Below are 26,790 nucleotides of genomic sequence, written 5' to 3'. Positions count from 1 at the left end.
AAGTCGCCAACGTGACCCATCCCTCTAAGTAGTCTTTTGCCCAGGCAGAGCCCAGCATCAATTTTGTGAAAATAGACTTTATTATAGTAAAATGTCTTTTTTTTTAAAACAAATGCCCCCACCATCCCACACCCTGGAGACCAGGGTAGGGAGATGAAGGTTCAATCAAACATCTCCCACCACAGCGAAGGAAACATGCAAAGAGACTCGCCCAGACAAGGGGATGAAGGATGGGATGGTTAGGTAAGGGTGGAGAAACCCCTACCCACTCTGAACAGGGGGTGTATGAAAACAGCTACATAAATGTGTCCTTCCCCTCAGCCCCTGGACCCCAACAGGGACTGGAAGAAAATGATGCAAGAGAGAAGTTGAATCCGATGAGCAAAATAAGGCAAACCCAACTCCTGCTTTGCGGGCCCCTGGTCCTCCCGGGTTTGGGGAATGGGATGACACAGAGGCCAGGTGGCCTGGGCAGGGAGGGGTGGAGCACTATGGGGCGGGGTCAGGCCGCCTGCTTTGGCTTGGCCTCTCTCCTCCCCTGACCTGTGTGGTAAAGCTGATGGAAGAGCTGGGTTGAGGCACTGGGTATATACATTATGTACATGGCTCTGTCCCCTGCCCCAGGGGACACTCCAGTGCAAATGTTCCTTCAGGGAAGACAGAGGGAGGACAGCCAGAGCCATTAGTCAAGTGGCCTGTGTCTCTGCCCAGGGGCCCCATCCTGGGAGCAGGGAAGGCCAAGCAGGGACCAGCACAGAGTGGCAGGAAACCAGGAATAGGTTAGCAGGGCAGACTGGGAGTCCAGGGGCATGGGTCCATCCTGGGCTGACAGTGCTCGGTACTTGATTACTTTCTCTGGGGATCCGTTCCCTCATGGAAGAGTTCATCTTGAGGACTCCTCACTAAGGATGCACGTTGCCCCACCCCCACCAGGTCCCCTGGATCTCTCTGAGTGCCAGAGTGCCAGTGTTTCGGGGCTGGTTGGGTTTCCCAGTCCAGCCACTGAGTTGATCTGGAGCTTCTAGGGGCCACTTCTGCCTGTAGGACTGATGACATCACTCTTTTCTGAAGCTCAGCTTTCTGAGGAGTTCCTTTCCTTTGGAGAGGAGACGCTGCTTCTTCTCAGCTATGCCTTGTGGCTCCCCCAGTTTGGTCCTGGAGGAACTCCCAGAGCTGAGGGCATAGTGCCCGCCTGGGGGCACTGGAGGCCCTTGTACGGTGTTTCCAGGGCCCTGAAATGTAAGAAAGGATTGTAAGGCCAAGGCTGGCTCCCTCTCACCGATGCCTTTGCTCCTTTGTTCTTCTGTCACAGACCTTGCTGCTGCCCGAGACACAGGCACCCACATACACACATACAGATACACACACCCAGACATACACATACACAAAGACACACACACACATAAAGATACACACAGAGACATATAGATACATAAAGATCTATATACACACACAAGAACACAGAGACACACACACAGAGACATACACAGATGAAGAGAAACACACACACCATGGAGGTGAAGGGAGATGATGACAAAAGCCCCGCTTACAGAAGGAAGTCCCATGGGACAGAACCTGAGCTCTACTTTGTCACTGGGAGCCCTGGGTGCTCCCTTTTCCTTCTTGGGGCCTCACTGTAGGTGCCAAGCTGACCACATGTTATCCCTTCACCCAGGAAGGAAGGAAGAGCAAGGACAAAGACACTTTGAGGTGGCACCTCATGGACACAAGGCTGGGGCACCCCCACCAAGGCAGTGGACATAGTGTTCCAGGGGTCCCCAGAGAACCAAGCCAGGGCCCATTCCACACAGAGATGGGGAGACTCCACCCTGAATGACCCCTGAGGGGACTCTCAGGCAGCCTCTTCCCTGAGCATCTTCTTGCCAGCCCTGCTCCCTGCTCCATTCACCACGCTGAGCCCTCCTCCTGCCTTAACCCCACCAGGCAGCACTCTTTGATGACCTAAGGACAGGAACTCAGGCGAACAGGGTAATCACCAGGAGGTTACTCCCAGCTGAATCTCACCTGGGCCTGGGCACAGCCTTGCCAACGCCTGCCAAACTGTATTTCGTCTCTTCTCTCCCTCAATCCCTGACTGCTGCCAAGAGCCTGGCAAGCTCCTGGCCAAAACAAAGCACAGAGGCCAGACCAGAGCTGAGGGACCTGGTAAGTAACCAAACTTAGCGCTGCTGCTGCCATCGCCGTGGGTGGGGTGGCAGAGGAAACAGAAGGACAGCCACAGAGTGTGTCTGTCCAATCCTAGAGGTCGATAAATTTATAGCTGAGGCTTATGGGCACTGGGAAATCCTAGCCTTGACAAGGAGGGAGAGGTGTCTGGGAAAGAAGGGTTCACTGAGCCCCCCAAAAAAGAATAGCCATAGATTTCAACTCTTCAAGCTATCCTTTTTATCTTCTAAGCAGAGACGCTCAAGAGACAGGAATGAAAACATATGTCTGATAGTCTAACAGTTCGAATCACAGAGGACCAGAGGAGGAAGACTATTATTACTGGTGACATTACTCTGTCACCTCCCTGTCACCGATAATAATTGCAATATTATAATACCACAGCCACATGGTGTCATAATACCACTGAGTCATAACATGAGTATCACGTAATGTTCTGTAAGCTGCGTGACAGAATATGAGGAGCCAGGTGAGGCGCAATGTCACATGCTAAGATGGCATGTCATCCTATGACAGCTGGCTGGCGCTGCCCAGGGTGAAGGCAAGGCAGGGAGAGTAAAGATCCCACACCCACACCTGGGTCCTGGCAAGATCTCCCTCCCCCATGCCTTGAAGAAAGTAGAAAGCCGGGTCAGTTGCATTTGAAACAAAGTCTGGTTATGGTAAGGCGGTGGGGTGGGGGTGACATGAGACACAGGAGCCAGTCCCCCACTTACATGTCGCTCTCTCTACAAATATCTAGCTCCATCTAGAACTGGACTCTTCTCCTCCTCGTTCTCTGAGAACCGGGAACAAAGAGAGGAGATGGGTTACCACCAGGTCTGCATGCTTTCCCTCAGGCACCAAGTGGCCCAGGGACCTGGCGTCTCCTCCTTAACACCGTCTTTGCATATGTGGCCACCACATGGGGTTTCAGTTTGAAGCTTGACCTCGTCACCCCCTACCTGCTCTCGGAGTCTGGACACTTCAGTGTATCTCACCCATCCCAAGGAGATATATAAAGAAAAGCCAGGTTGCTGGACGTTGCAGGGCAACTGGCTTCAAAAGGTACCTTGGAGGCAGGAGGTCCTAGCAGACTGAGAGCACCCTGAACGATTGGTTGGTGGCCAGGGACCTTTTCCAACGGGCTCCTCACTTGCATTGGCCCCTGGGTATCATGGGTTGGGTCAGATGGCCTGGGAATCAGGGTCCCTGCCATCACTGATCTTCAGACAGGGGCATATACTGGGTAGGGGTGACCTAGTGGAACCCTCCTCTGCTGGGGCACACAGCGTTCCTCTGTACCAGCCTCCGAGACTCTCCTGCCGCCATCCCAGCCCCAGCACACCAGCAGTCGGGCAGAGATGAAAATGCGGACTTCGTAGCCCAGCTCCTCACTGACCTGAGTCTCAGCTTGTGATGGTCCAGACTCTAGGCCACCTGCTTCAGGCCCAGAGCCCTCCAGGAAGTTGGATGGGACCAGGCCCCTTTGTCCATTCAGTTCTCCCTGAGGAGGAGATGCTGATGAGGCTGAGAGGGCTCTAGCGCTGTCCCCTCAGTCCCGAGATTCTGGGGTATACAGCCTGTGGCTGGCATCACCCCGGAGGGAAGTAGCCCAAGGCAGACTTCTGGCAGGAACTCTTGCCCATGGCCTGCCCCGCTGGTGAGAGGGGGGTGGGAGGTGAAGGGGTACAGGGGTACAGTGCACCTTCCTTCCCCACAAGGGTCTTACATAGTAGAAACCATCATTGTCCATATCCCCAAACACAGTAATGACATCCCCTGCCCTGAAGGGCAGCTCCGCCTGTGGGGAGAGTAAGAGGCAGACATCAGACCTGGGAAGGCCTTGGGACCCCGTTTCCCATCGCTGGGTATCACAGGAGGGCTCTGACCTCCACGTCCATATTGGGGGAGTTCTCCCGGGGGTCGTAGTCAAATGCTGCCACCATAGGTCGGGAGGTTTTCAGGATGGCAGAAGGGATCAGCTTGGGAGGACCTGTAGGCGGAGGGAAGATGCGCCTGAGCCCCTCCATGTGCTGTCCTCTGCACTAAAGCCCTGTGCCCATCACCCCAAATCCCCCACCGTGCCACTGTCATCACTCCTGAAGAGTGGGGCCACCCCATCCCACCTCTTTTCCCAGACGCCCTTGCCCAAAGATGGCTCCTCACCTGGACAGGGCTGTGCGGGGCCTTCCAGCTCCACTGTGGAGAGAATGTGTCTCTGAGTCCTGCGTGCCTTTCCCTCTTTGCCCCAGGCTGGGATGACGCACGGCAGACAGAATGCTCACCCCCCCCCATACCCCTGCACCCCCACACCCTCCTCCCCCATGAAGGACACAGGAGGAGAGGTCCCCAGAACATGAGCACAGGCCTTTGGTTCAGTTCTGCACTGAGACCCAGAGGCAGTAAGCAACACACTGCAGGGTGCGCAGAGCCGGAGCAAAGCCCCCGACTGGAGGCTGTAGTTATGGATAGGAGTCTACTTTAATCCCTTTATCTATTCAGAATCCCACAGGTGTCTCTTCAGAGAGCCACACGGTGCTGCCACACCCCCACCCTACACAAGTGGTCACAAGTACCACAGGATGTCGGGGTCTTACCTTTCTTGGACCGGCGAGGCTTGGGGGGAGGGCCAGTCGTGTGTGCTGAGGAGTATACAGAGGGACCATTCCCTGCTTGAGGAAGGCAGATAGATCTAAGAGAGAAACTGAGGCAGAAGTAGGGAAATAGGCCAGACTAGAGGCTACTACCAGAGTTCCCACATCTTTGTTTTTCTACGATCCAAGGCCTTGCTCACTAGGCAAAGGCTCTAGCCCCTGAGCTTTCTGAACTAATTTCTTTCTCCCTTTTTATTTTATTTTATTATTTTATTTATTTATTTATTTATTTTGCATTTCATACCTGAGCCCATTATAAGGGCCTGCACCTTATACGATCAGTAAATGCCAAGCTGACTCTTGGGACCTAACCTATATATATTTGTAATCTCTTCAATAGGCCATACCCTGGGGCCAGCCAGCCGCAGAAGGGGTGAGCGGCAGGGGCACGCATGCCAAGCTTGAGGTGGTTCCACTAAACTCGGGACAAATGAGGCACCATGAGGCACCCCAGACATATGGCTCTCTTAGGATAGGACTGGGTTAAAGCTAAGGGAGGGTGGTGATAGGTGAGAGACAGTGGCAGGTCATACCCAAGACCTCAGTGAGAACATTTGGGGGCATGAAACCCCTCTGGAGCAGCTGTTGTCTCCCTGCTGGACTGTCCACAGCCACCTCAGTCACCATGTTGCAGGGGATGTAGCCTGTGCGGCCCCCACTTTCACCTCGGTAGAAACCATCAGCATCTTTGTCTCCAAAAACCTGGAAGCAGAGACCGGTTGTCTCAATACTAGTTCTGCTCACCCCTTAACACCCCAGCCCTGAAGCCCGGTAGCACCCCCACTTGGAGCAGCAGGAAAATACTCTCTTCTGGAAACTGGGGCAGAGGACTGCAAAAAAGCCTTCCTGGAGAGATGGCTCAGCGGTTAAGAGCACTGACTGCACTTCCAGATGTCCTGAGTTCAATTCCCAGCAACCACATGGTGGCTCACAACCATCTATAATGAGATCTGATGCATACTGTATACATCATAAATAAATCTTTTTTTCAAAAGCCTTCCATCAATATGTGGGGGTAGAGGAGGATAATAAAAATGCCATATTGACAGACAAGTGACACCCCCCCCCCCCGTGCTGACCACGTGGCAGGCAGAAGAGAAGGGCCATGTGTACTTGAATCATTCTCTCTGACAAGCAACTCTGTGAGGTCACGAGAACTGGCCCATTGTACCAGAGAGGAAACGGAGGCTCCGAGAGGTTCTAACAACTTGCTCAGAGCTACACATGGAGAAGTGGGAGAGGCAGAGTCCAAAACCAGTCACCTGGCTCCAGAAGCCACGCCCTCTGACCCTCCCCCAACTCTACTGCAAGGGGAAGTTAGAAGAAGACCAGATGCTGGCTAGTGACTGGGAGCCCTGGCCCCAGACGGTGAGCAGCTCACCTTGAGGATCTGGCCTTCCCTGAAGGGAAGTTCCTCTTCTCCAGCGTCAGGGTTGGGTGACATTGATACAGGGTCGTAGTCAAACAGAGCCACAAAAACCCTCACGGGTAGGTCCCGATGAACCGGTACTTCTTGGAGGCTCCTTGGAGGGGCTGCAGAGAGCGGCAGGGACAGCAGTGACTCACTGAACTCCATGCAAGGTAGAGGGAAACTCCTTAGAATCTGGCCTAGCCACAAGTAGGCGCTCACCCAGCTCAGTGGTACTGGGCTTAGGCACCCGGGCCCCCCTCCTCTGGGGTCCTCTCCGCCCAGAGTTGTCGTGTCCTCTGGACTCCCCAGTTTCTGTCGCCTGCAAAGAGAGGACAACAAATGGCAGAAGTGACTGACGTTCAATCCCTCTGATGGCCCACGCTCCCTGGCTCTGGCCCCCAGCAGCAGCGTAAGCAACACAGCAGAACAGGAGCACAGCATTCCTCTCCAGGAGCCTGGCTCAGCCTCACTGAGGCACCAGACACGCCCACGGTGGGAGGACAGGCGGGAGACCCCGGCTCCCCAGTGTGCAGTAGAGGGGCCTGAGGTGGCCAAGGAGAATGTGAGAGGACAGTCTCCCGTCAGCATCGGACATGGCATCACAGTCAAGTGCTCTGAAGACACAACTAGCTACTCAGAGGAAAGGACCACACTGCCCACGGTGCCATGTGGCGGCCGGTGACAACAGAATATTGTGCATCCCAGTTCCGGTCAGCAGAAGCAGAAAGCAGTGGAATGTAGGTGGGAGGAGACGGGTGAGGGAGCTCGGAGGCCCCGCCCCACCTCTGCTGATGAAGGTGACAGCGTGGAATGGGATTGGCTGGTGGGCAGCAAGCAGAGCCACCAGGCAGCAGCAGGCAGGGGGCCGCCCAAAGCGGGGGAGTGGGCACAGACCCGGGAGGGTGGCTCCTTGGTTCTGCCAGTTGCACTGTGGCCTCTCCGCTCGGGTTCCCCTTTCTCCCAGGCTGGGAGGCGCAGGTAGGGGTTGGGGCCTGAATTGGCCTTCAGAGGACCCCTGGGCCTTCCTATAGCTGTTGCGCTCCAGGCTTCCCCATCTGTGGGGTAGCAGGAGCTGTTGATGCTGACGCCCCCACTGCCCGCCTCCTGCTCATCCTCAGAATCATATTCAATGCTGATCTCCAAACACTTTGGAGAGAGGCAGCTGACCAAGCTGGCTTCTGGAGCTGGGCCACGGGGACACCTCCGGGAAAGACCTGGCCGCCCTCTCCCACCAGCCTCCTGTGCAACCCTGGGGCCCTCAATCACAGGGAGGCTACCCCTCTCCCGTGGAGGGCTTGGCCGTGCAGAGGTCTGGGGCCCGCCATTGCCAAGAAGCCGACTGCAGTGTTCTCGGGGATCCTGAGGTCGCTTGCGGTTTGGGGGCTTTTCAGGGGAGCCACCTCCTCTCCGCCGGTTGTTTCCACCAGCTACCCCCAGCACATCCTCCGGGTGTTCCCTGGCCCCGGAGAGCTCAGGAGACAAGGGACACAGGCCAGGTGCCCTGGACTGACTGCTATTACAGCCCCGCCCTAGCAATGCAAGTTCAGAGTGGCTAGGGTCTTGGGAAGAGCTGCCGGGCCCTGGTTTCTCCTGCCCTTCCTCCTCCTCTTCCTCTTCCTCTTCTTCCTCCTCGGGGATGCTGAACAGCTTCTTGCTGCAGAGGTGCTGGAGAGGCAACTCCAGGATCTGCTCCAAGATCTCCTCGTCGCTGTCAGTCTCACAAAAGGGGTCAGGCTGGGGCTGGGAGTGGGGAGAAGAAAGCAGCAAGGAAGAGAGGTCCAGGGGAAAGATGAGAGGGCTGGGACCTTTGCCCTCAGATGAGGACATGGGGTTGGGGCCACAGACCCAGGCCTCCCTTAGCTTCCTGCCAAGTGGAAAGAATCAAAGGGACAGTGGCTGGACCAGAGTCTCACATGCGTCCAGGCTGAACCCGAGGGTGACATCGGTCCCTGCAAGCTGGGGCAGCCGGATCGAGAATTCTCCATCCTCTCCCCTGAGCCTCCTAGCACAAGGCTTCCCAGGCTTAGGGTGCCACATCTGGGAGACCCGGGCTGAAGTATACAAAGTGCGCCCCCCTCCTCCAGGAAGCTCTGAGGCCCAGGCCACACACCTAGACTTGCTGGAACAGCTGCCAGGGGGTGGAGGCCCTTGGAGCCTGAGGTCTGGGGCCCAACGGCTCCTGTGCACCCCATTACCTTGGCTCCCTGCTCCCTGATGCTGTTGCCAGCAACCTGCTTCTGGGAGGAACAAGGCCTGGAACCCAGTTCCTCTTCCTCCTCCTCCTCCTCTTCCTCTTCCTCCTGGATGTCTGACAAGTCTGAGTTGCGGCCATGATCTCCCAGGGAATTCACCATGCGAACTCCAAGCTCTGACATATCTTCTTTCTAGAAAAGGCAAGACAGGTGCTGATGGCTGGAACCCCAGCACTCAGAAGATTAAGGCAAGAGGGTGACAGCCCATCTAAACTACACAGTGGGGTTCAGGCCAGGCTGGACTACAGAATGGGCCCCTGTCTCCAAAACAGGAAGAGCAAATTAAATGAAAAAAAAAAAGGGGGGGGGGGACAAGGAAGGACTCTAGGCAGGATCAACCCCAGCCAGAATTAGAAACGGTCTCTTGACAGAGGAAGAGAGAGCTATGGCCGGAAAGCACAAAATGGTAGGGGTAGAGCGAGCAAACCAGGTGACAAAAATCAGGAAAAATGCAACCAAGATGCAGACACGCAACGTGAACAAAAGTGTCTGAGCAAGAGCAGAGGACAGGCAGCAGGGGCTGAGGAAGAAGAGACGCAAGTCCTGATTCTGCACAGCATGCCTCCAACCTCTACCTCCGCTCTGAGTTTCAGCCCCGAGCCCAGGTCTTCTCCATGGCAGTCCTCAGCACTTGGCTCCCTCTGGGCCGGCTCTCCTTGGGTAGAGGAAGGTGTGGGGCCAACCTCTCCTAAAGCACACTCCGCTTCCTGCTTAACCCAGGAGGGAGCCACAGTGCCAGGTCCATCCCGGCCCGGGGTTGGCTCCACAGGCCTCTTCTCTTCTGAGGCGCCCCGCACGGCTGCTCCAGCCGCCTCCTGGAAGGGATGACATGAAGGATGAGCCCAAATTCCAACCTTTCCTTCCACTTGCAAGTCAAGCTTCCCATGAAACAGACAAGCACCTGAGAGCAAGCGACTGGAGGTTCCTCCTGGGACCCTCTGGACAGCTCCATGGAAAGGCTTGCAGGGGGGACAGGGTTCCGGAGGGGAAAGTTGGCATCCCCAAGCCCTGGGGAGACTGAAGCAAGGGGTGTTCTGACCTCTGGGCTTGGTCGTGGTGAGACAGAGGACATCCTGGCTGGCTGGCAGGCAGACGCCAGGGCTGGGGCAACAGGGGCCGGGATGGAGTCAGTGGACTCGCCGTGGGGTGACATAGTGCGCACAGTCACCTCATGGCAGGCCTGCAGCTGCTGCAGCTGGGACACCTCCACCAGCACACTGCCTGCTGTGGGAGAAGCCACCTCCATAATCTATAGGGAAGATGGAAAACAGGGAAGGAAGGCTAAGATAGCCAAGTGTGAGGTCTGGCTGGCTGGCTGCTGGCATTTCATTTCAGGCTTTCATAGGCTGCCAACTCCCGTGCTCTTAACCAGTTTACTACGCAGTGCCGGAGGCTACACGCTTCTGCCAGGCCAGGAAGATAGGCTCCTAACTAAACCTGGCGAGGAAGGACCCACATGCTGCCCCTTGGGTTTAAAGAGGTGGAGTCTGCAAGCCTTACCTTCTGCCCGTCAGCATAGATGGCATAGCCTGTCACCCGGACACCATTGGAGGTACCAGCAGCATCAATAGTAACAGGGAGCCAACTGATGGTCAGGATTCCAGGAGAGGGCCCTGGTTCAACCTGTACATCCAGTGGGGCGTCAGGCAGGCCTGGGAGATGTGGGCCACAAGAAAAAGCAATGTAGGATTGTTCCTGACAGAGATGGTAGCCCCACCCCTGAGAGTGCATACAAAGCCAGTCTCCCCTGCCATGTGCACTCCTGAGTTTTGGGGACATCGCTGTCCACAGGTACATACCTGCCGGAAGTGTGGTGAACTGCAAGGTGGCAGTTCGCTGCTCTGGCCTCTCCCAGCCTGGTTCCCAAGGCCCCTGAGATGGGATCTGAGCCTCCACTCGGGCCTGATATAGTGTGCCAGGCCGCAGGTGACAAAAGGTTGCCCAGTAGGTGCTGGGGCGAGCAGGAGGACACTCTTCTCCATTGAGGTAGATGGCATGAGCCAAGTTGCTATTCCCTGGCACCCAGGTGATCTCAGCAGACGTGGCTGTCAACCGATGGATCCGTAGCTGGCTGGGTACCACCCCAGCCCCGGCACCCACAGCCAGGCAACAGCGCAGAGGATCTGAGCTGCCCCTGCTAGTCAGGGCCTGGACAGAGATATGGAGGGGCCCGGCCCGCAGGTCCATATTTTCAAGCACAGCCTTGGGGGGCACCCCGGGCCCCAAGGCCTGACGAAGTTCCCCGTTGACAAAGATATGGAAGCCACGTAGATCTACTCTCTCAGGAGGCAACTCCCAAGCCAGTACCACGCTGTGGGTTAGCTGCTTGAGGACCATGATACGGCGGGGATAAGGCACAACCAGAGGCTCGCCCAGTCCCTCTGGTGGGGGGCTCATACTGAGCTCATCTCCTGCAGCCTCTTCCTCTGGTCTGGGCTGGCTATGTCCCCCGCTGCTCTGGCCTCCACTGCTGCAGCCACCCCCACCTCCACTCAGGAAACTGAGCTCAGGGCCAGAGCTGTGCGACAAATCAGCCAGCTCCCGAGGGAGGGAGGTCAGGAGGTCGTCATCAGACACACGCTCTACAAAATTGGAGGGGACCAGACCCCTTCGGCCATCCATGAGCTCCCCTGGCAGATGGAGGGCAGGAGAAGGCAGAGAAAGGGAAGACAGACAAGGAAGAAACAAAGGAAAGATGGTCTGGTAATGCATTTTCTCAACGGCTACATCCTAAGTACCTGATCCCAGTCAACCTTTACCTGTCAGTGATTTTAAGACACAAGGGCAGTCAAGATTTTAACTAAAGAGACACTATGGACTTCTGTGGGTGTGATGACAGGGCTTTCATCACACATAGCATTGCCTTGTATGTGTATACGGATTGCCAACACTTTTTTTTTTTTTTAATTCAGATTCTAAGTCCAGTCTGGGAAGTATTTTCAGCATTTCTAACCAACTCCCAGGTGATGCCAACACTGCAAGGGCATACAAGAACATCTGCATCTAAAGCAGTGAAGTATTTCTAGGGGAAAATGTCATGACATCCATAATCCACTTTAAGATAGTGGGGTTTTTTTTTCACCTACATACAGATCAAGCAAATACGGGAAGGTGCAGAAGACTGTAAAATCTAGGTAGTAGGCACATAGACATGCATAGCACTGGCCTTTGATGTTTTGTTTTGCTTTATTCTGTTGTGATTTCATGTTTTCCAGGTTGGCCTTGGATTCACTGTGTAGCCCAGGATGACTCTGAGATTCTGATACCCTACACACCACACACACACACACCTCACAGATGCTAGGATAACAAAGGTGCATCACACATGGTTTTATGCAATGCTGGGGACCAAGCCCAGAACACTGCACATGGTAGGCAGGCGCTCGACCAAGTGAACCACACCTCTAGCCCCTCTTCGTGTATCTTACATATTTAGAAATGTTCCTATTAAAACGCTGAAGTATCTGGGAGTGGTGGTATATGCCTATAATCTCAGCTTTCAGCAAGTCAGAGGCAGGTGGATGAGAAGTTGAGGCTAGCCTAGATTATATAGTGAGAATCTATCTCAAAAATGAGGGTGGTTTATGAGGGGCTGGAGGGATGGCCCAGTGGGTAAGAGCACTGGCTGCTTTCCCAAAGGTCTGAGGTTCAATTCCCAGCACCCACATTGGCAGCTCACAATTGTCTGTAACTCCAGTCCAAGAGGATCCAACACCCTCACACAGACATAACAACAAGCCACAGAAAAAAATAAAATAAATCATGCCCCCACCCCTGGTGGTAGTGGCACACACTTATAATCCCAGCACTCAGGAGGCAGAGGCAAGTGGATCTCTGTGAGTTTGAGGCCAGCCTAGTCTACAGAGAGAGAGAGTTCCAGGACAGCCAAGACCACACAGGAAAACCCAGTCTTGAAAAATCAAACCAAACCAAACAACAACAAAATGAGGGTGGCTCATCAGTCAAGAGCATTTGCTTGCTTTTGCAGAGGACACCAGTTCAGTTCTCAGAACCCACAACAGTGCCAGAGGGTCTGATGTCATATTTTAGCCTCTGCGGGCACACACACACACACACACACACACACACACACACACACACACACACACACACACAATCTAGGATCAAGATATTTAACTTAGTTTTATCTACATAGATACTTTCTCTAGATTAGGCAGTGTTGTCAAGTTCCAGGGATTGCGGAAAATGGCTGTGTTTTATTGGGGTGGCACCAGTCAATTTACTGTGGTTCTTATAATATTATTTAACTTACTGAGAATGCCTGCTGTTTCTTCAAATGTCCTTTGTTTTTCTTCTAATATGAGCAGAAAAGAGGGGGAAGGTCATAAAGTACTGCTGGGGGTTATCCCCAGGCACCCTAAAGCTCAGCCTACTCTGTACTTCGAATTTGTCACATAGAGATCCTACAGGCACCCACTGTCTGCTCCCTTATAAAAGGCATGCAGGAGAGACAGAAGCAGGAGAAAAGGCGACTGCAGATGCAGAAATTGGAATGATGTGGCCACAGAAAGTGAGTCAGAGGCCAGCCTGGTCCACATAGTGAGTTATAGGCTAGCCTTGGCTACACTGTAAGATTCTGTCTCAAAACAAACACACACACACACACACACACACACACACACACAGACACACACACACAGACACACACAGACAGACAGACACACATATACACACACACACATACACACACACACACACACACACACACACACACACACACACACACACAGAGTTTCAACCTCCTGGAGACTATGTGGTTTAAAGTCTAGTAATCTGGGGTATAAGACTCATTTGAGCTTTTTCTATACCTTTTAAAAAACTGGCAGTGTGGACCTAGGGAGATGGCTCAGAAGCTAAAAGCACTTGCTACATTCTGCTGCTCTTGCAGAGGACTCAGGTTTGCTTCCCAGCACCCACATAGTGGCTCACAACCCGCCCTGGGGATCTGGCGTCTCCTTCAGTTCTTCTCAATGGCACATACAGGCATGGCAGGCAGGCACATGAGCATAAAAAAATGACAGCCATGCCTCGGGGCACAGGCCTGCAATCTCAGCTACTTGGAAGGCTGAGACGGGAGGAGTAAGAGTTCAAGGGAAACCAAGGTCAATGTCAGTCTGGAAAACCTAGAGAGACCCTGTGCTAAAAAACAAAGAGGAGACTGGGTATGCAGCTCACTGCTGCAGTCCTCGGGTGCACAAGGTCCTAGGAACCAACCCTAGTAACAACAGATGTCAAAACAAACGAACGAATGAGGAGACAGATTAAGTATCATTCTCCTGAAAGCCACTAACCTAGCTCTTCAGCATCTACCCTTATGGAGAGGCTAGTCTGTTTAGAATACAAAGACAGTCATAGGTAGCGACACTCCCAGAAGCTGCTGCTGGGGCCCAGGAAAGGAACTAGGCAGGCCCCAACACTCTTGGTGTTCACTCAGCTCTGACCCATTTCCCACATCTCTGCACACAGCTGCAGTCTTTGCTATGCTGCAAGCACACTTCATCCCATTATCTCACACACACACACACACACACACACACACACACACACACACACACACACTTGGGGGATGCAGAGTGTGGGGCCAGCCAGGAGCACTCTGGAGGAGGCTCCTGTGGCCACGCACACACACCTTCTGCAGGTTCTACCAGTTGACCGAGTCTCAGCGAGACACGTGTCTGAGCTGCATGCCGAGCCCCGTGGCTCCCTTCGGGATCTGGACAAACCTCCCTGAAACTCAGTCCTGCCCTGGCACTGACACTTACCTTCTACCTGCGCAGACTACGTGGGTCCTCAAAGCTGACTGGTGGCCAGCACCCAGCACAGACAGATGCCTGACTGCAACTGTCACAGGTGCTAAGTGCCGCCATCCAATTAATCTAGCCAAAGCACCCCGTGGCACTCGTAGCATCTAGACTGTCAGACTCTGGCCTCCTCCGCGGCCTAGTCACTTTCTCTTTCCCTGCCGGCCGTCCCAAATCTCAGAGCATCCCTTAGCTGAGTCTGAAAAGCTGGGGTGGACCGAGTGTGTGGTGAAACACACTGGAAGGGCAAAGGTCTTCGTGGACAGGAGATTCGCGGCAGCTGATTGGACAGGGTGCTCTCTCCTACTGTCCTACCTTCAAAAAAGCCATCCTCATCCATGTTGCCATAGACGTAGATATACTCGCCGGCTGTCAGCGGAAGCTCGGCCTCTGGGTTCTCATTGGGACCCTCAAAGGGGTTGTAGCTGTTGGGGTGGGAGCAGAGGAGGAAGAACACACCTGGCTGACACCTCACCTCCATACCCAGCTTCTCAAAGTCATGCACCAAGTCTTTCTGGACATGTAGTTTCTACTGTAGCCAAGTAGAGCACTCATGACACCCACCATGGCTCAACTGTGCTCTAAGCACGCTGTGCAGCCAGGACCCTGTCCCACACTCCACTATGTCCAGGGGGCTCGATCTTTATCCATACCCGTCCTCCGTGTATCCCAATGCTGAGGGTGGCAGAGCGAGCAGGAGAGACTCACCTATAGCGTGCTAGGAAGACCTGGATTCTGGCTCCGCCTGAGTTACCCTCCGGAGCTGCTGGGAGCAAGGAAACACTGTCTACCTCCAGCTCCTCCACCTCACTGGCTGTGTCCACCTGGAGCAGGAAGGAAGAGTTGGTTCCTCTCAAGGGCCCAAGGCCTAAGACACTGCAGGCAGAGTAGCCAGCGCTTTGACAAGGGAACATAAAACAAACGCTGCAAGGCCAGCGGCCACAGGGCCTAGTGTTTTTCCCGACCAGACTTGAGACAGAAGGTCTGTGAAGCACGTAGCTGTCCTGGTCTGTGGGTGTGAGGACAGCTTGGGCCCTTCCCTGATCCTGGCTCCAACCCAGGAAATAAACCAACATCCTCCCCACCTGACTGGCGCCCAGGTCAGAGGACAGCAGGCATCCGTGATGCTTTGACTCCCTAAGGCAAAAGCTCAGCAAGTCATCCCAATTGTAAAGAACTGGAGGCAAGAAAGAAGAGGGCCTGGAGACACCCCCTGTTTTATCCTTGTGATAAACCTCCTGCTTCAACCCCACTGGAACCCCACTGGAACCCCACTGGAACTTCCGGCTCCACTGAGGCTAGCTCAAAGCCAGCGCCATCGCTCTATCCCACCAGGGGGCAGCAGAGGCCCAGGTCTGGGTCCTACCACTTTCTGAAACCCCAGCTAGTAGCATTGCTGCTGACCTGCCCCCTCCGCTTTGCAGGGTTCATAGGTAGAAAGAGGACAAGGCGATCAGGCGAGCTGTGTGTGAAGCTAGTAGTGACCACAGCTGCCACAGGTTGGCCACCTCCTGGTGCCCCCTGGGGAGACGTTACCCTCACGACAACCTTACAAGGCAGGTTTGATGCTCCCACATTATACAGATAAGGAAACCAAAGCCTGGAGATGGTGTGCGTGACTTTCTCAAGACAAAGATGGGACCTGAGTCCAGGGACCTGTGCTTTTTGTCACACGAGCAAAGCAACTGCTTCCACCTCAGGCGTGCATATGAACAGACTCATTATGTGAAGCAGGCGCCAAACTGTCTCCTCCACCCAGCTCAAGGCTCTAGGGCCTTCCTGGACCCTAGAGAGGTGCGGCTGATAGGCGGGCCCCGGAGAGCAGACTGCGCTTGATTTCCTCCCCACAAGAGGAACCGACAGGGGTTCCTCTGCCCCAGCTCGGGATCGGTACCCCACCTAACTCTTTCCACAAGAGGCCAGGATCCCCACCCCTAAACTGACAACCAAGCCCAGAGTCCCTGGCCCAACACTGACCTCTGGTGTGGGACATGACTTAGGGCTATTGTGGATGGACTCGGAGCGAGAAGAGTTAGAAAGGGATTCCGCCTTCTTAGCTGTCCTTCGAGGGGCTCCTGGTAGGGTAGCAAGAGCAGGCTCAGAAGCTTTGGGGGTGCAGCGTCCTGGGGAGCCCGGCGGGAGGTCAAGGTCTAAAAGAGAAGATGCCAAGTGGGCTTGGGATCTGTGGTCTGAGGGGGCACTGGGGAGATAAGGTGGCACTTCTTGGACATGGGGCATCTGGCCTTTATACCCAGATTTCCTAACAATAAAGGAAATATTTGAGGAGAGGCTCGCTGTGACTCATATATACGAGGATGCTCAGAGCACTTGGTGAAACGCATTGAATTGTTCCTGCCCCATGGCTCAGGAAACTATGGCTTAGAGAGTTTAGGCAACATGCTAACTCCAATTGGCTGGTAAGAGAATGGGCCACTAAATCTGAATGGTCTTTAGGTCTCAACTCTTCCTAAGACCCCCCCCTCCCCGATACTGGCTGGTAGGGCCCAACTCCCAGTTAGAGGCAGAATGGTGGCCTGAGATCCAGACTTTAATGAGGTGTGTCTTTGCTGTGTGACTTTGGACAACAGGCTGGCCTCTAAGCTTGAACTCCTTGCACTATACAAGGGCCCCCGGATCTGAGAATTCCAGACCAATGTCACTTGGGGAGCCCTTACCTTTGGGGCCAGACCCCTGGCAGGGCTGAGGGGTAGAGCAGCAGCAGTGGGGTGGTGGTGGATGGTCCCCAAGGGCACTACAGCCCAGGGCGGAAGTAAGCAGGTCAAGGGGGCCTGGGTGCAGACGGAAGGCCTGCAGCTCCTGTGCCAGAAGGCTGAAGCGTTCGGTTTGGCTGCGGCACTGGCCCTCAAGCTCTCGAACCCGAGCCTGAAACAAGACCCGCTGTGATGTACCAGGCCTAGAAGAGCTATAGAGCACTGGCCAGCTCTACAGAGTGCCACAGCAGGCTTTGGTTTACCCACGGGTGTCCCCTTCCACCCCCAACCTGAGGACCAACCTAGGGCACCAACTCTCAGACCCAGGCCAGTGACACTCTCGCCTTAGAATATTTTATAAGCCAAAGGGATCTCTTCAGCTCATCACCAACCACAACTCAGGAGTTTTCTTAGCTCCACCCTCAGTTAATTCTCCCATAGGCAGTGGCCCTGCCCTCAGAAGGGAGAGCGAGAGATTCCATAGGAAGCAAGGGATGTCTTTGGCTAGAACGGGCCAGTTCTCATGATATTTTCTCCATTGCTAGGCAAATCTCTAGATCAAGGGCTCTCCCACTGACAACGTCATAAGGAACATGGGCCAATGCGTGACAAACTTCCCCGTGGTCTAAGACAACAGGTAGGAAAGCCCTGCATCTGCCAAGTTCAGTTGCAGGTTTGGGATGAGGGGACAGGCCGAGTGTCCTGTAAGCTCTCTGACCTATCTGTGGAGTCTCAGTGATGGCCCCCTTTGTTGGATATCAGAGTTGGTCCCTGAGGGAAATGTAGGAGAGGGGTCAGGAGGGGACACTCAGGACATGGAGGGCGTAATAGGCTGTACCTGCATGGAATCCAAGGTAGACTGGTGGGGAAAGAAAACACGGAGAGGTTAGAACACTTAGCTCTGTGGGTCAATAGCCCAGAGAGGGAGGGAAATGGCGGAACCTAAGGCGGATGGACGCCACCTGGTCAGTGCTCCGAGCTGAAAGATATGAGGAATATGAAAGCTGAAAGGATACGGAGGGCATCTCAGAGACGGACGGCAATGGGGCACTACTGCCACGAGACTCGGGAGCCCTGCCCTGTGTGCCCAAGGCCGAGAAACAGGCCAACAATAAAGGGGAGTCAGCCCGGGCCTCAGAGCATTTAAAGGGTACTCCCTCCACTGCTTCCCACTAGCGTCCACTCCACCACCCCACCCCCCGTCCACTCCACAGTCCCCGTCCACTCCACGCCCCCGTCCACTCCACGCCTCCCGTCCACTCCACGGCCCCCACATCCACTCCACGTCCCCCTCCCCATCCACCCCATGTCCCCCTACCTCCAGCAGCTGCACGGCTCCTTCATGTTCCCTCTTGGCTTCGGCCTGGGCCTACAAACAGGAAAAGAAACATTCTGGAAGGGAGGGTTGCACGACAGGACCAGACAGGGGAATAAAGACGTGTGAGGGAGAAAGAGAGGGAGAGGCAGGACGGGCAAAGGAGACTACGAATGGAGAGGGAAGGAGAAAGGGTCTGGAGAGCCGAAGGCCAAAGGCTTCCCTCCAGACTGCTACCCCCTTAGCTACGCCTCAAACAGGACGGCAGAAAGGCCATGAAGAGGTAGAGCCGGATGCCAGGTGTGGTTTCTCTCCTGTGACAACAACCCTCCTGGTGGATGACTCCTATCCAACCTGTCTGTGCCTCCTTCTGAGCCTCTTTCCCTGACCCCTGGCTTCCATCCCTTGGAATGTCAAGGCGCTCCTGACCACAAGCCACTTTATCCTCTCTGCTGTCTTGGGGGCATCTCATTGATGACCCCCAAATACCCACAAAGCCAGCCCCCGCCCATAGCACCAGATTCGCGTCTAGTTGTCTGTGGTGTGTCCACCTGAATGTTTTTTTTTTATCACACCCCCAAACTTGCCAAAGCAAAACTCAAAACTCAAGGTGCCCTGTCTCCCAAAGTTGCTGTCCTGTCCTGGTTAGTTTTTGTTTTTGTTTTGTTTTGTTTTGTCAACTTGATACAGCCTAGAGTCGCCTGGAAAGGGGGACTTGTCAACTGGAGGACCATCTTGATCAGACAGGTCTGCGGGGGCACTGTCTTGATTGCTGATTGATGTAGGGGGGCCTAGCCCACTGTGGGCAACACCATCCCTAGGCAGACAGCCCTGAGCTGTGTAAGAAAGCTAGCTTATAGGGCCAGTTGTGATGGTGCACACCTTTAATCCCAGCATTCCAGAGACAATGCTGAAAGGATCTCTGTAAATTCAAGGCTATTCCACTTTACATAGAGCACTCTGGACCAGCCAGGGTCTCAAAAAAAAAAAAGCGGAAAAAGAAGACGAAGGAAGGAAGGAAAGAAAGAAGGAAGGAAGCTAGTTGAGCATAAGACACTGGCCAGAGAGAGAGGTGGCAGTAAGGGGCATCCCTCCACACGTTCTGCTCCAGTCTCTGCCTGGACGTCTCTCCACAGCGGTCTACAACCGAGAAGTGTAAACTGAAATAAACTCCTTAATCCCCCTAACTTGCTTTTGGTTGTGGTGTTTATATCACAGCAACATAACAGACTACACTAGAAAGGGGAGATGGAAAAGCCCCAGGATTCAAATAGACACAGAGTGCTGCAAATGGGAGGTTGCGGCTTTACCCCCCCCAAACTCTATTTCCAATCCCCCCATTTGTTCACCTCCACTGTTACTTGCACCCTACTAGACCACTGTCACAGCTCGGATCACCTACTGGGCGCCACTCCCAGTGTCCACCCCACCAGCCTCATCTTGTCTCATGTCACCCCTCTTACATAGAATCAAATTTTTTTTTACTCCTTTTGTCTTCTAAGTCAGGGTCACACTATTATCATCCACACTGGCCACAAGCTCGGGATCTTCTTTTCAGTCACTTGACTGCTCAGAAACCCATTATTTTGCTCCCTGATGTCCTCCCCAGTGCTTAGCATACAGTAACGAGTGGGTAGACCAAAAATGCCCATTGGATGAGTGGGTGGCAAAGCCGGGGGGTTCAGCCAGGCAACAGCCACACTTCCGTTGCTCCTGCCCCTACCTGCTGCAGCCTCCGGACCTCCTCCTGCCTCTCCTGCAGGCTGCGTCTAGCCTGTTCATGCTCCACCTCCAGCTGCTGCCTCCGCTGGGCCACCTCCCGCATATGCTGAAACACAAGACTGGGGGGATCAAGGCCAGAGCTTTCCCCACCCCACCCCTTCCACAGGAGACTTAGGAGCAGGGAACTCCAGCGGCCACCTGCTCCAGATGCCCCACCACCACTACCACCACCATCACCAAAGCCGGAAGTGACAAAGGGCTGGCAACACCAGAACTCCCACAGGCCCCAAAGCTCCACGCGTAACTTGTGGTCCTGTCTGCTCTTTATGGCACCTACAAAAGCCTCTCACCTTCAGCACCTGCTCCAGGCTCTCCAGCTTGCTTTGCAGGCCCTGGCTCTTACGAAGGGCTGAGTCCCTCTCCTGTGTCACCCCCAGGAGCTGTCCCTTCAGCTCTGCGTTCTCCCACTCCACCTGGAGAGGAGACACTCACTGACAGGGAGGTGCATGGGTGAGCTCTATCCATCGGTATAACTTGCCAAGGGGGACGGTTCCCTTCAAACCCCACCCCAAGAGGAAGCCTTCAGGCCTCACTGAGGGCACAAGTCTCTCAGGAGACGTGACAGAAACCGAACCTGCTCCTTCTCTGTGGCTCTCCCACTGAGGCGAGAGTTCTCCTCCGCCAGGCGGGCATTTTCACTCTGGGCAGCCCTCAGCTGTAGTTCCTGTGGAGTGGGGTCAGACAAGCTTTGAGGAAGGGGCTAGAGCCCACTTTTCTCACCCTCTCACGTGAAGGACCCTGCCCTCCCAGGCAAGGCCTTCCATGGAAAGCTGCAGTGGCCAGGGACAGAGAGCTTAAGAACAAGAGGAAGCTGTGGTTCCTGCGGATGGGGAGGACCCAGGCAGGGCTGAGGGAGCAACAACCATCTGCATTAAGCCTGGGAGAAAAAGGGAGAGCTGGATCCTGGGTGACCTGAGCTTACCAGCTCCTCACATCGCCTCTGCCTTTTCCTGGCTTCCTGCTCCAGGCTCTCACATTTCTTTCGCTTCTTGCAGAGCTCAGACTCCTGTGGGGTCAGAACCCAGAGCTTCTCATGGGGAAAGGCAGAGCTGCCCATAGCAGGCTGCCTCTCTGACCCTCAGCCTAGGACTTACCAGCTGTTGTACCCTTTGCTGTTTCTCTGGTTCCCCTAGGGCCACCTGTGGGCTATCCACATCATCCTGGAGTATGGCCTGCAAATAGCAAGGGGCAGGGGGATGGCACCAGAGAACAGGGCCCCATAGCAGCCTGTCCCCAACCTAGTCTACCCGTGGGAAGATCTCACCTCATGACCAGGTGAGTAACGACATCTCTGCCTAGGAGGTGGGTGAGGGGTGCTGTCTGTCCACCCCTCCCGTCGTCTCTAGCTCATATGGAAGGGTAAAGGGTGTGCCCCCCTGTCTGTGAAACATAGTGCTTTGAGATCCCAGGACCCACGTGTGCCCTGGGAGATGGGTTCTTTATCCAGGCCAAAGCTTTCCCTTTTTAGCTTTCAGCAGCTGCAGTGCTCTGCACTTGGTAACTGTCCTGGACGTCCTTCAGTGACTAGCAGAGAATTGGGTGGCTGCTGGGATCCCCAGGGGTATAATGTGGTGTTCTTAGAGCTGGGGTTCTGGATCATCCTGTCTGACTGAGCTTGGCCTAGACTAGTGTAAAGCTAGCCAGACCCTTCTGGCTCGCCCCCCCCCAAGCCCACCACATCAGCTTCCCAATTATTCCTGCAAACTTTGGGGGACAGGCTTAGATGGGAGGAGCATCTTCCTCCATGGGGGCAGAGTCTTAAGCAAACAGCACCACCCCTTCCTGCACCCCAACTCCGCGAGAGTTATGTCACCACCATCAGATCCTCCTCCCTTCCAACCTTCTTCCCAGGAGGCGAGTCTAAATGCTGCCCACCTCGGATGATGGATAGGAGCAGGCCCCTAGGTCCCGGGGGCGTCCAGGCCCTCCGGGAAGGAGTTGCCTAGCCCCTCATTTAATGATGGTCTCCCGTACCTGGAACTGAGTCGTATGCACCGCCCCCCCAGGAAAACCCGGGCCAAGCCAGGCCGCCTGGCGGACGCTGAAGGGGGCGTCCCCGCTCTACCGCAGCTGCGGTGCGGGCTGGGCCCCGGGCGGCTGCCAGGGCAACCAGGGATTTGTGGCCGGGCTGTACCACTAGCGACTCGGCAGGGGCGGCCAGGCTGGCCCCGTGGGGCTCAGGCCTGCGAAGGGAGGAACCCCATAACCCCCAGGGGTAGGATGCGACCCAGGTATCAGCGCAGGAGGCTTGGACAAGCCCCTGTTCCCTGGTCGGGAAGGCTTCCTAGACACCGAGAGAGACTGCAGGTCACCACGGGGTCCCCATCTGATCATCGTGCGGGAGGGAGATTCCCGAATCGCCCCGACCCCACATCTGAGCACACTCACACACCTGCCCTTGCGCAGGCGCTCACCTCTCCCGGGGCGCCGGGGGCCGGCGCCCCTGCTCTGGAGGGGGCAGTGGGACCCGGGGGCCGGGCTGGCCGGAGCGGCTCCCGCTGGTTGCGCAGGGCGATCTGCCTCTGCAACCGCAGCACCTCCCGTTGGGACTCGCGCAGCAACCGGTCGAAGTCCCGCAAATGCAGCCACTGGGGACCTTCCTAGGGTGAGGCGACCAGGAGCCGAGTCAGTCCCAACCCCTGCCTGGCCCCTGATCATCTCCAGCACTGCCGGCTCTCCTCCGTACTGGATTGGCTAGGCTGCGCGGGAAAGTGTGCATCCCCCACCCCATGCATATATGGTTGATCATATATGCATGAGTATGCAGCCACATGCTTCCCCTGGCCCGTGGGCAGACGTCCACAGCAACTCGTTCACTGGGCGCTCGCAGTGTGCTGGCACTGTGCTAAATGCCTCGTGAACACTCCGCCACACAAGTGTGAACTATGTGTGGATTCCTACAGTCAGATGCACTGGCACACAGCTTCAAGCCTGGAGCACAGAAATGTCCAGGTCTGGGACTCATGGCTCCACCCTCTTCGGTTCAGGCGTCTTTCTCCCCTCTCCCACCTGGGCCGTTGCCAGGGGAACCTACTCCCTAGCAGCCTCCACCTCTCCGTTTCATTTGCATCTCATTAACATCTGGTCCACATCCCACAAGCAGCGGTCCTTGTGTAAGTAAGATCCTGCCACCCGCAAGAGACGTCAAGGGCCCCTTCGCACCTTGCCCACCAGAGTGAGTCTGGCCTGCAGCTCCCTGCACTCCCGCTGCAAGGCAGCAATCTGTTTGTCCTTGGCCAGCAGCGCACTGGCTGTCTCACTGAGGTCCCGCGCTCGCTGGCGGGCTAGGGCCTTGCGGCACAACTCCAAACTGGATCCGGGTCTGGGCAGAGGGGCACTCACCTAGCCAGAGGTGGGGTAAAGCCAGTGGTCATCTGAGGGCTGGGGCGGAGGGCACACCCTCCTCTCCGCATCTCCCAGAGGAAGAACTAGGGTGAAAGCCAGTCTGGAGCCTCAGAGAAACTGACTGCATCCTCATTGAACCCCATCTTGGCAGTCCCCAGTCTCTACATCTTAGTCTAGGCTCAAAGGACACTGCTAATTCAGGGCTGCCACCATGATGGCTCTTCTCCCTGCCCCCACTCCAACTCTACACCCCAGATGAGCTCAGCAGGAGGCTGCAACCAGCTCCAGCACGTGTTGATCCAGAAGCCTGTTTCCTGGCTCCTCAGGAGCTTTCCCACTCCCAATCCCTTTCCTCTGGTAGCTCAACCACTTCCAGGCCAGCCTGCATCTGTCCTTACGCAGCCCCTGGACTCCCTGCTTTCCTGGGTAGTAAGTTTACACGACTCCCAAGCTCACTCCTGGTGGCCCAGCCTTGGTTCTCCTCTTCCCAAGGCACCCAAGACTATGCCCAGCAGCCTGTCCTCACCACTCACCACCCTCATGTTTGTTTCCTGAAGCTTCTGGGCCCTCTCCTCCAGACGCTTGGCAATCACCGCCAGCTCCGCGTTCTTCCGCTTGAGCCTCCGCACCTTTTCCTCCGTCTCTGGGAAGCTGCTTTTTCTCTGACAAGGGGCCAACCGGAATTGAACTTTGTAGGGAGCGCCACCCCGCACAGACCCATTCCCAACTTCCCAGGCCCTAGGCTAGAGCCTGGGCATACAGTGAGATCCTTGGCAGTGCTACGTAGGCCAAGGACCCACTGGGTTTGGGGCAGGTGATTATGTCACCTTTGGGTGCCTCCCTCCTTGGAGAGATATTTATGGGGCGATCGGGGAGCTGAGGGAGACCCCACTTTCCAGGCCTCACCAGCATCTGGTTTTCCTCCTTAAGGATGTTACAGCGTTGCTGCAGCTCCCCTAGGGCCCTCAGCAGCTCCAGATTGGGCCTGTCCCCGAAGAAGCCAACGTTCAACTTGGCCTGGCATGGAGAAGGACCAGGTAGAGTGCCTCAGACACCTACTCAACCTAGCCAGAGTCTTCCAGGCAGAACATGTCCCTTCTACAGCCCAAGGAGCTAAGAGGGTTCTCTCTTATGCCCCAGGCCTTCAGAGAGGGGCAATACCAGGAGAAATGCCCCCTAAAGAGAAGGGGCAGTCCAGTCCTCTATGCCGTCAGTGGCAGCCGCAACATCACGGCACACCATCCTTGGGGCATTTCCTACTGTTCCTCTATCCTCTATCTAGGGGGCATACCCTACTGTATCCCTATATCTTCCTAGGTAATTCCAGATCACCACCCCCCCATGCCTCTAGACATCTTGGGTCCTTGGAGTCCCCTCCCCTCCCCTAAACTCCTGCTTCATCAATCACACCCACTCACACCATAATCTTACTCAACTCAGCCCAGCACTGGCTGAGCCCACTTCCACATCCCCAACATTATCTACGAACGCCCCCCCCTCCCCAAACCAGAGACAGAGTCATGGAGGAGGAGACCTAACCTAATCAGAGAGACACACACGCAGATACACTGAGGGGCAGGGCCAGAGAGACACAGAGAGACCAAGGCCCCCTGAGATTCCTCACGCCCCCCAATGATGGGAGGACACAGCATCACATAGACAGACTCACAGACAGAGACAGGCCCGGATCAAGAAACATGGGCAGTGGGGCCACAGGTTATGGCTGGCCCATCTCGCAGCCCTCCTCAGCCTGCCTTACCTTATAAGCCTGCACAGCCTCATCCTCCAGCCTGTACCCAGGGCTCTCTGCTTGCTGCTCCAGCTTTAGCAGCCCAGTCTCTGTTCCTTCAGGGGCAGTATTTCCAACAGGCCCAGGACTATGGGCTCCCTCAGGCTCCGGACTCTCTTCAGACCTCAGTCCTCTAGTCTGCAGAGCCATCGGAGTACCGGCAATGCTTGGAGACACATCTCCAGGATCGCACCCCTGGTCCCGAGTCCAGTGCTGCCAGATAGGCAGTGCCCACGGCTCCATGGCTCCAGGGTCTCCAAGCCGTGGGAGGGCTGTCAGTTGCTCCATGGTTTCGGCAAGGGGCCCCAGAACCTGGACCTGGGGACATCACCCAGCCAAGTGGGGAAACGGACAAGGGCCATACCAAGCTAGCCCCTTCTCCTTGTAAGCATTTGGCTTGGCTTCACCGAGGTTCCGTCAGAAAGAGGTTGGCTGAGCTCTTCCCACCCACGAAGGAGGCTTCAGAAGGTGTCAGGGTTGCCAGCCTGGAGATAGGGGTATGTCAGCTCTGTGTGTGTGTGTGTGTGTGTGTGTGTGTGTGTGTGTGTGATATCAAGGGTGTCCCTGGGGTGAGGTAGGGGGTGCAGAGGCTACCAATAGCAGCGCCTTGTCTGAAGGTATGTATGTTTATCCGTGCCTTTGGGTCTGTCCCTGCAGGTCAATGCTGTTTTATATGGGTTTGGAGGATGAGTACCCCCATTTGTGTTGTGTTGAGGAGGGTGGTGCTGTGTGTCACTGTCTGTGCCTATTTCAGAGTTACCAGTTGTTCCTGCGTGGGGTGGGGGTTGTCTGTATTGCAGGGCTGTGGCAGTGTGTGATTACTGTCGCTGGTCCTATCTCAGTGTGCCAGTGTTGTAAAGCCTCCGTGTATCTATAGCGGTGTGTGTCTGTCAGTGTCTGTAAGTCCGGCCCTCCATCACGACCCCTCAGCCCGCATGGGGTCCTCAGGAGTTTCTGGGGATGATCCCCGGTGGTCCACTGTGGTCCTCTATCTCCAGCTTTTTCTCTCCGCTGCCGCTGATCACTTGCTTGCTGGGTGGCTGGGCGGTCCTAAGGAGGCCTGGGTCGATGGGCTGCTTGCTTCATAGTCTCTGCCCCCAGCTAGTCTCGGCTCGAGGGACTGCCGGGGTCCCCCATGGTCCTGAAGCTCCCCAAATGAGATGATGGGCACGAAGGAGGGCTGAGCCTCAGAATGAGGGGGGGGGAGCAGGGGAGAATCATCAGCCCTCCCTTCCCCCTCCTCCTCCCCTCCTGCCCACCAATAGGAAGTCAGCTGCTGGTTTCCATGGCGATGGCGCTGGACTGGTGGGCTGGACCGGCTGGCAGGCTGGCAGGGTCGGGGTAGAGGGAAGAGCAGGTTCCTTACAGGATGGCAGCTTAGAAAGCACCCCCCCCCTCTCCAAACGTGGCCTCTTTATTGCCTTGACCTCACACAGCCTCACATCTTCCAGGGTGCAGGGGAAAGGGAGTGGGGACAGCCCTCCCCTGTCAGGCAAGACTGATGGAGATAGGACAATGTGACAGAGACCTAGCCATAGAA

The 26,790-nt window shown here is 55.4% G+C and overlaps 1 protein-coding gene across 6 annotated transcripts; it reads right to left on the bottom strand.

The window, feature by feature from the left end:
- Window positions 1–57: 57 nt before the first annotated feature.
- TSPOAP1 (TSPO associated protein 1) lies at window positions 58–26,790 on the bottom strand. 6 transcript variants are annotated; one of them, XM_084749542.1, is made up of 32 exons: window positions 25,221–26,788; window positions 24,368–24,478; window positions 23,995–24,123; window positions 23,279–23,458; window positions 22,531–22,716; window positions 21,211–21,288; window positions 21,039–21,122; window positions 20,691–20,780; window positions 20,407–20,529; window positions 20,058–20,162; window positions 18,338–18,388; window positions 17,858–17,878; window positions 16,984–17,191; window positions 16,286–16,383; window positions 15,017–15,132; window positions 14,624–14,733; window positions 10,286–11,116; window positions 9,987–10,138; window positions 9,388–9,735; window positions 9,062–9,301; window positions 8,430–8,618; window positions 7,129–7,974; window positions 6,454–6,553; window positions 6,205–6,356; window positions 5,357–5,525; window positions 4,767–4,841; window positions 4,336–4,368; window positions 4,059–4,162; window positions 3,899–3,970; window positions 3,569–3,673; window positions 2,904–2,965; window positions 1,078–1,232 (listed from the first exon to the last, which is right to left on the bottom strand). In XM_084749542.1, the coding sequence occupies exons 1-31, from the start codon at window positions 25,536–25,538 to the stop codon at window positions 2,936–2,938; spliced, it is 5,454 nt and encodes a 1,817-aa protein (XP_084605668.1). In that variant the 5' UTR covers window positions 25,539–26,788; the 3' UTR covers window positions 1,078–1,232; window positions 2,904–2,935. The 6 variants fall into 6 exon arrangements, with proteins under 6 accessions (XP_084605669.1, XP_084605668.1, XP_084605666.1 ...); XM_084749540.1 differs by having other exon boundaries at window positions 16,286–16,458; window positions 25,221–26,787; XM_084749541.1 differs by having other exon boundaries at window positions 4,767–4,838; window positions 16,286–16,458; window positions 25,221–26,787.

Source organism: Acomys minous (genome assembly GCF_964271855.1).
Source record: "Acomys minous genome assembly, chromosome: 12".
NCBI classification, from domain to species: Eukaryota; Metazoa; Chordata; class Mammalia; order Rodentia; family Muridae; genus Acomys; species Acomys minous.
This window is presented reverse-complemented; position numbering and strand designations above follow the sequence as displayed.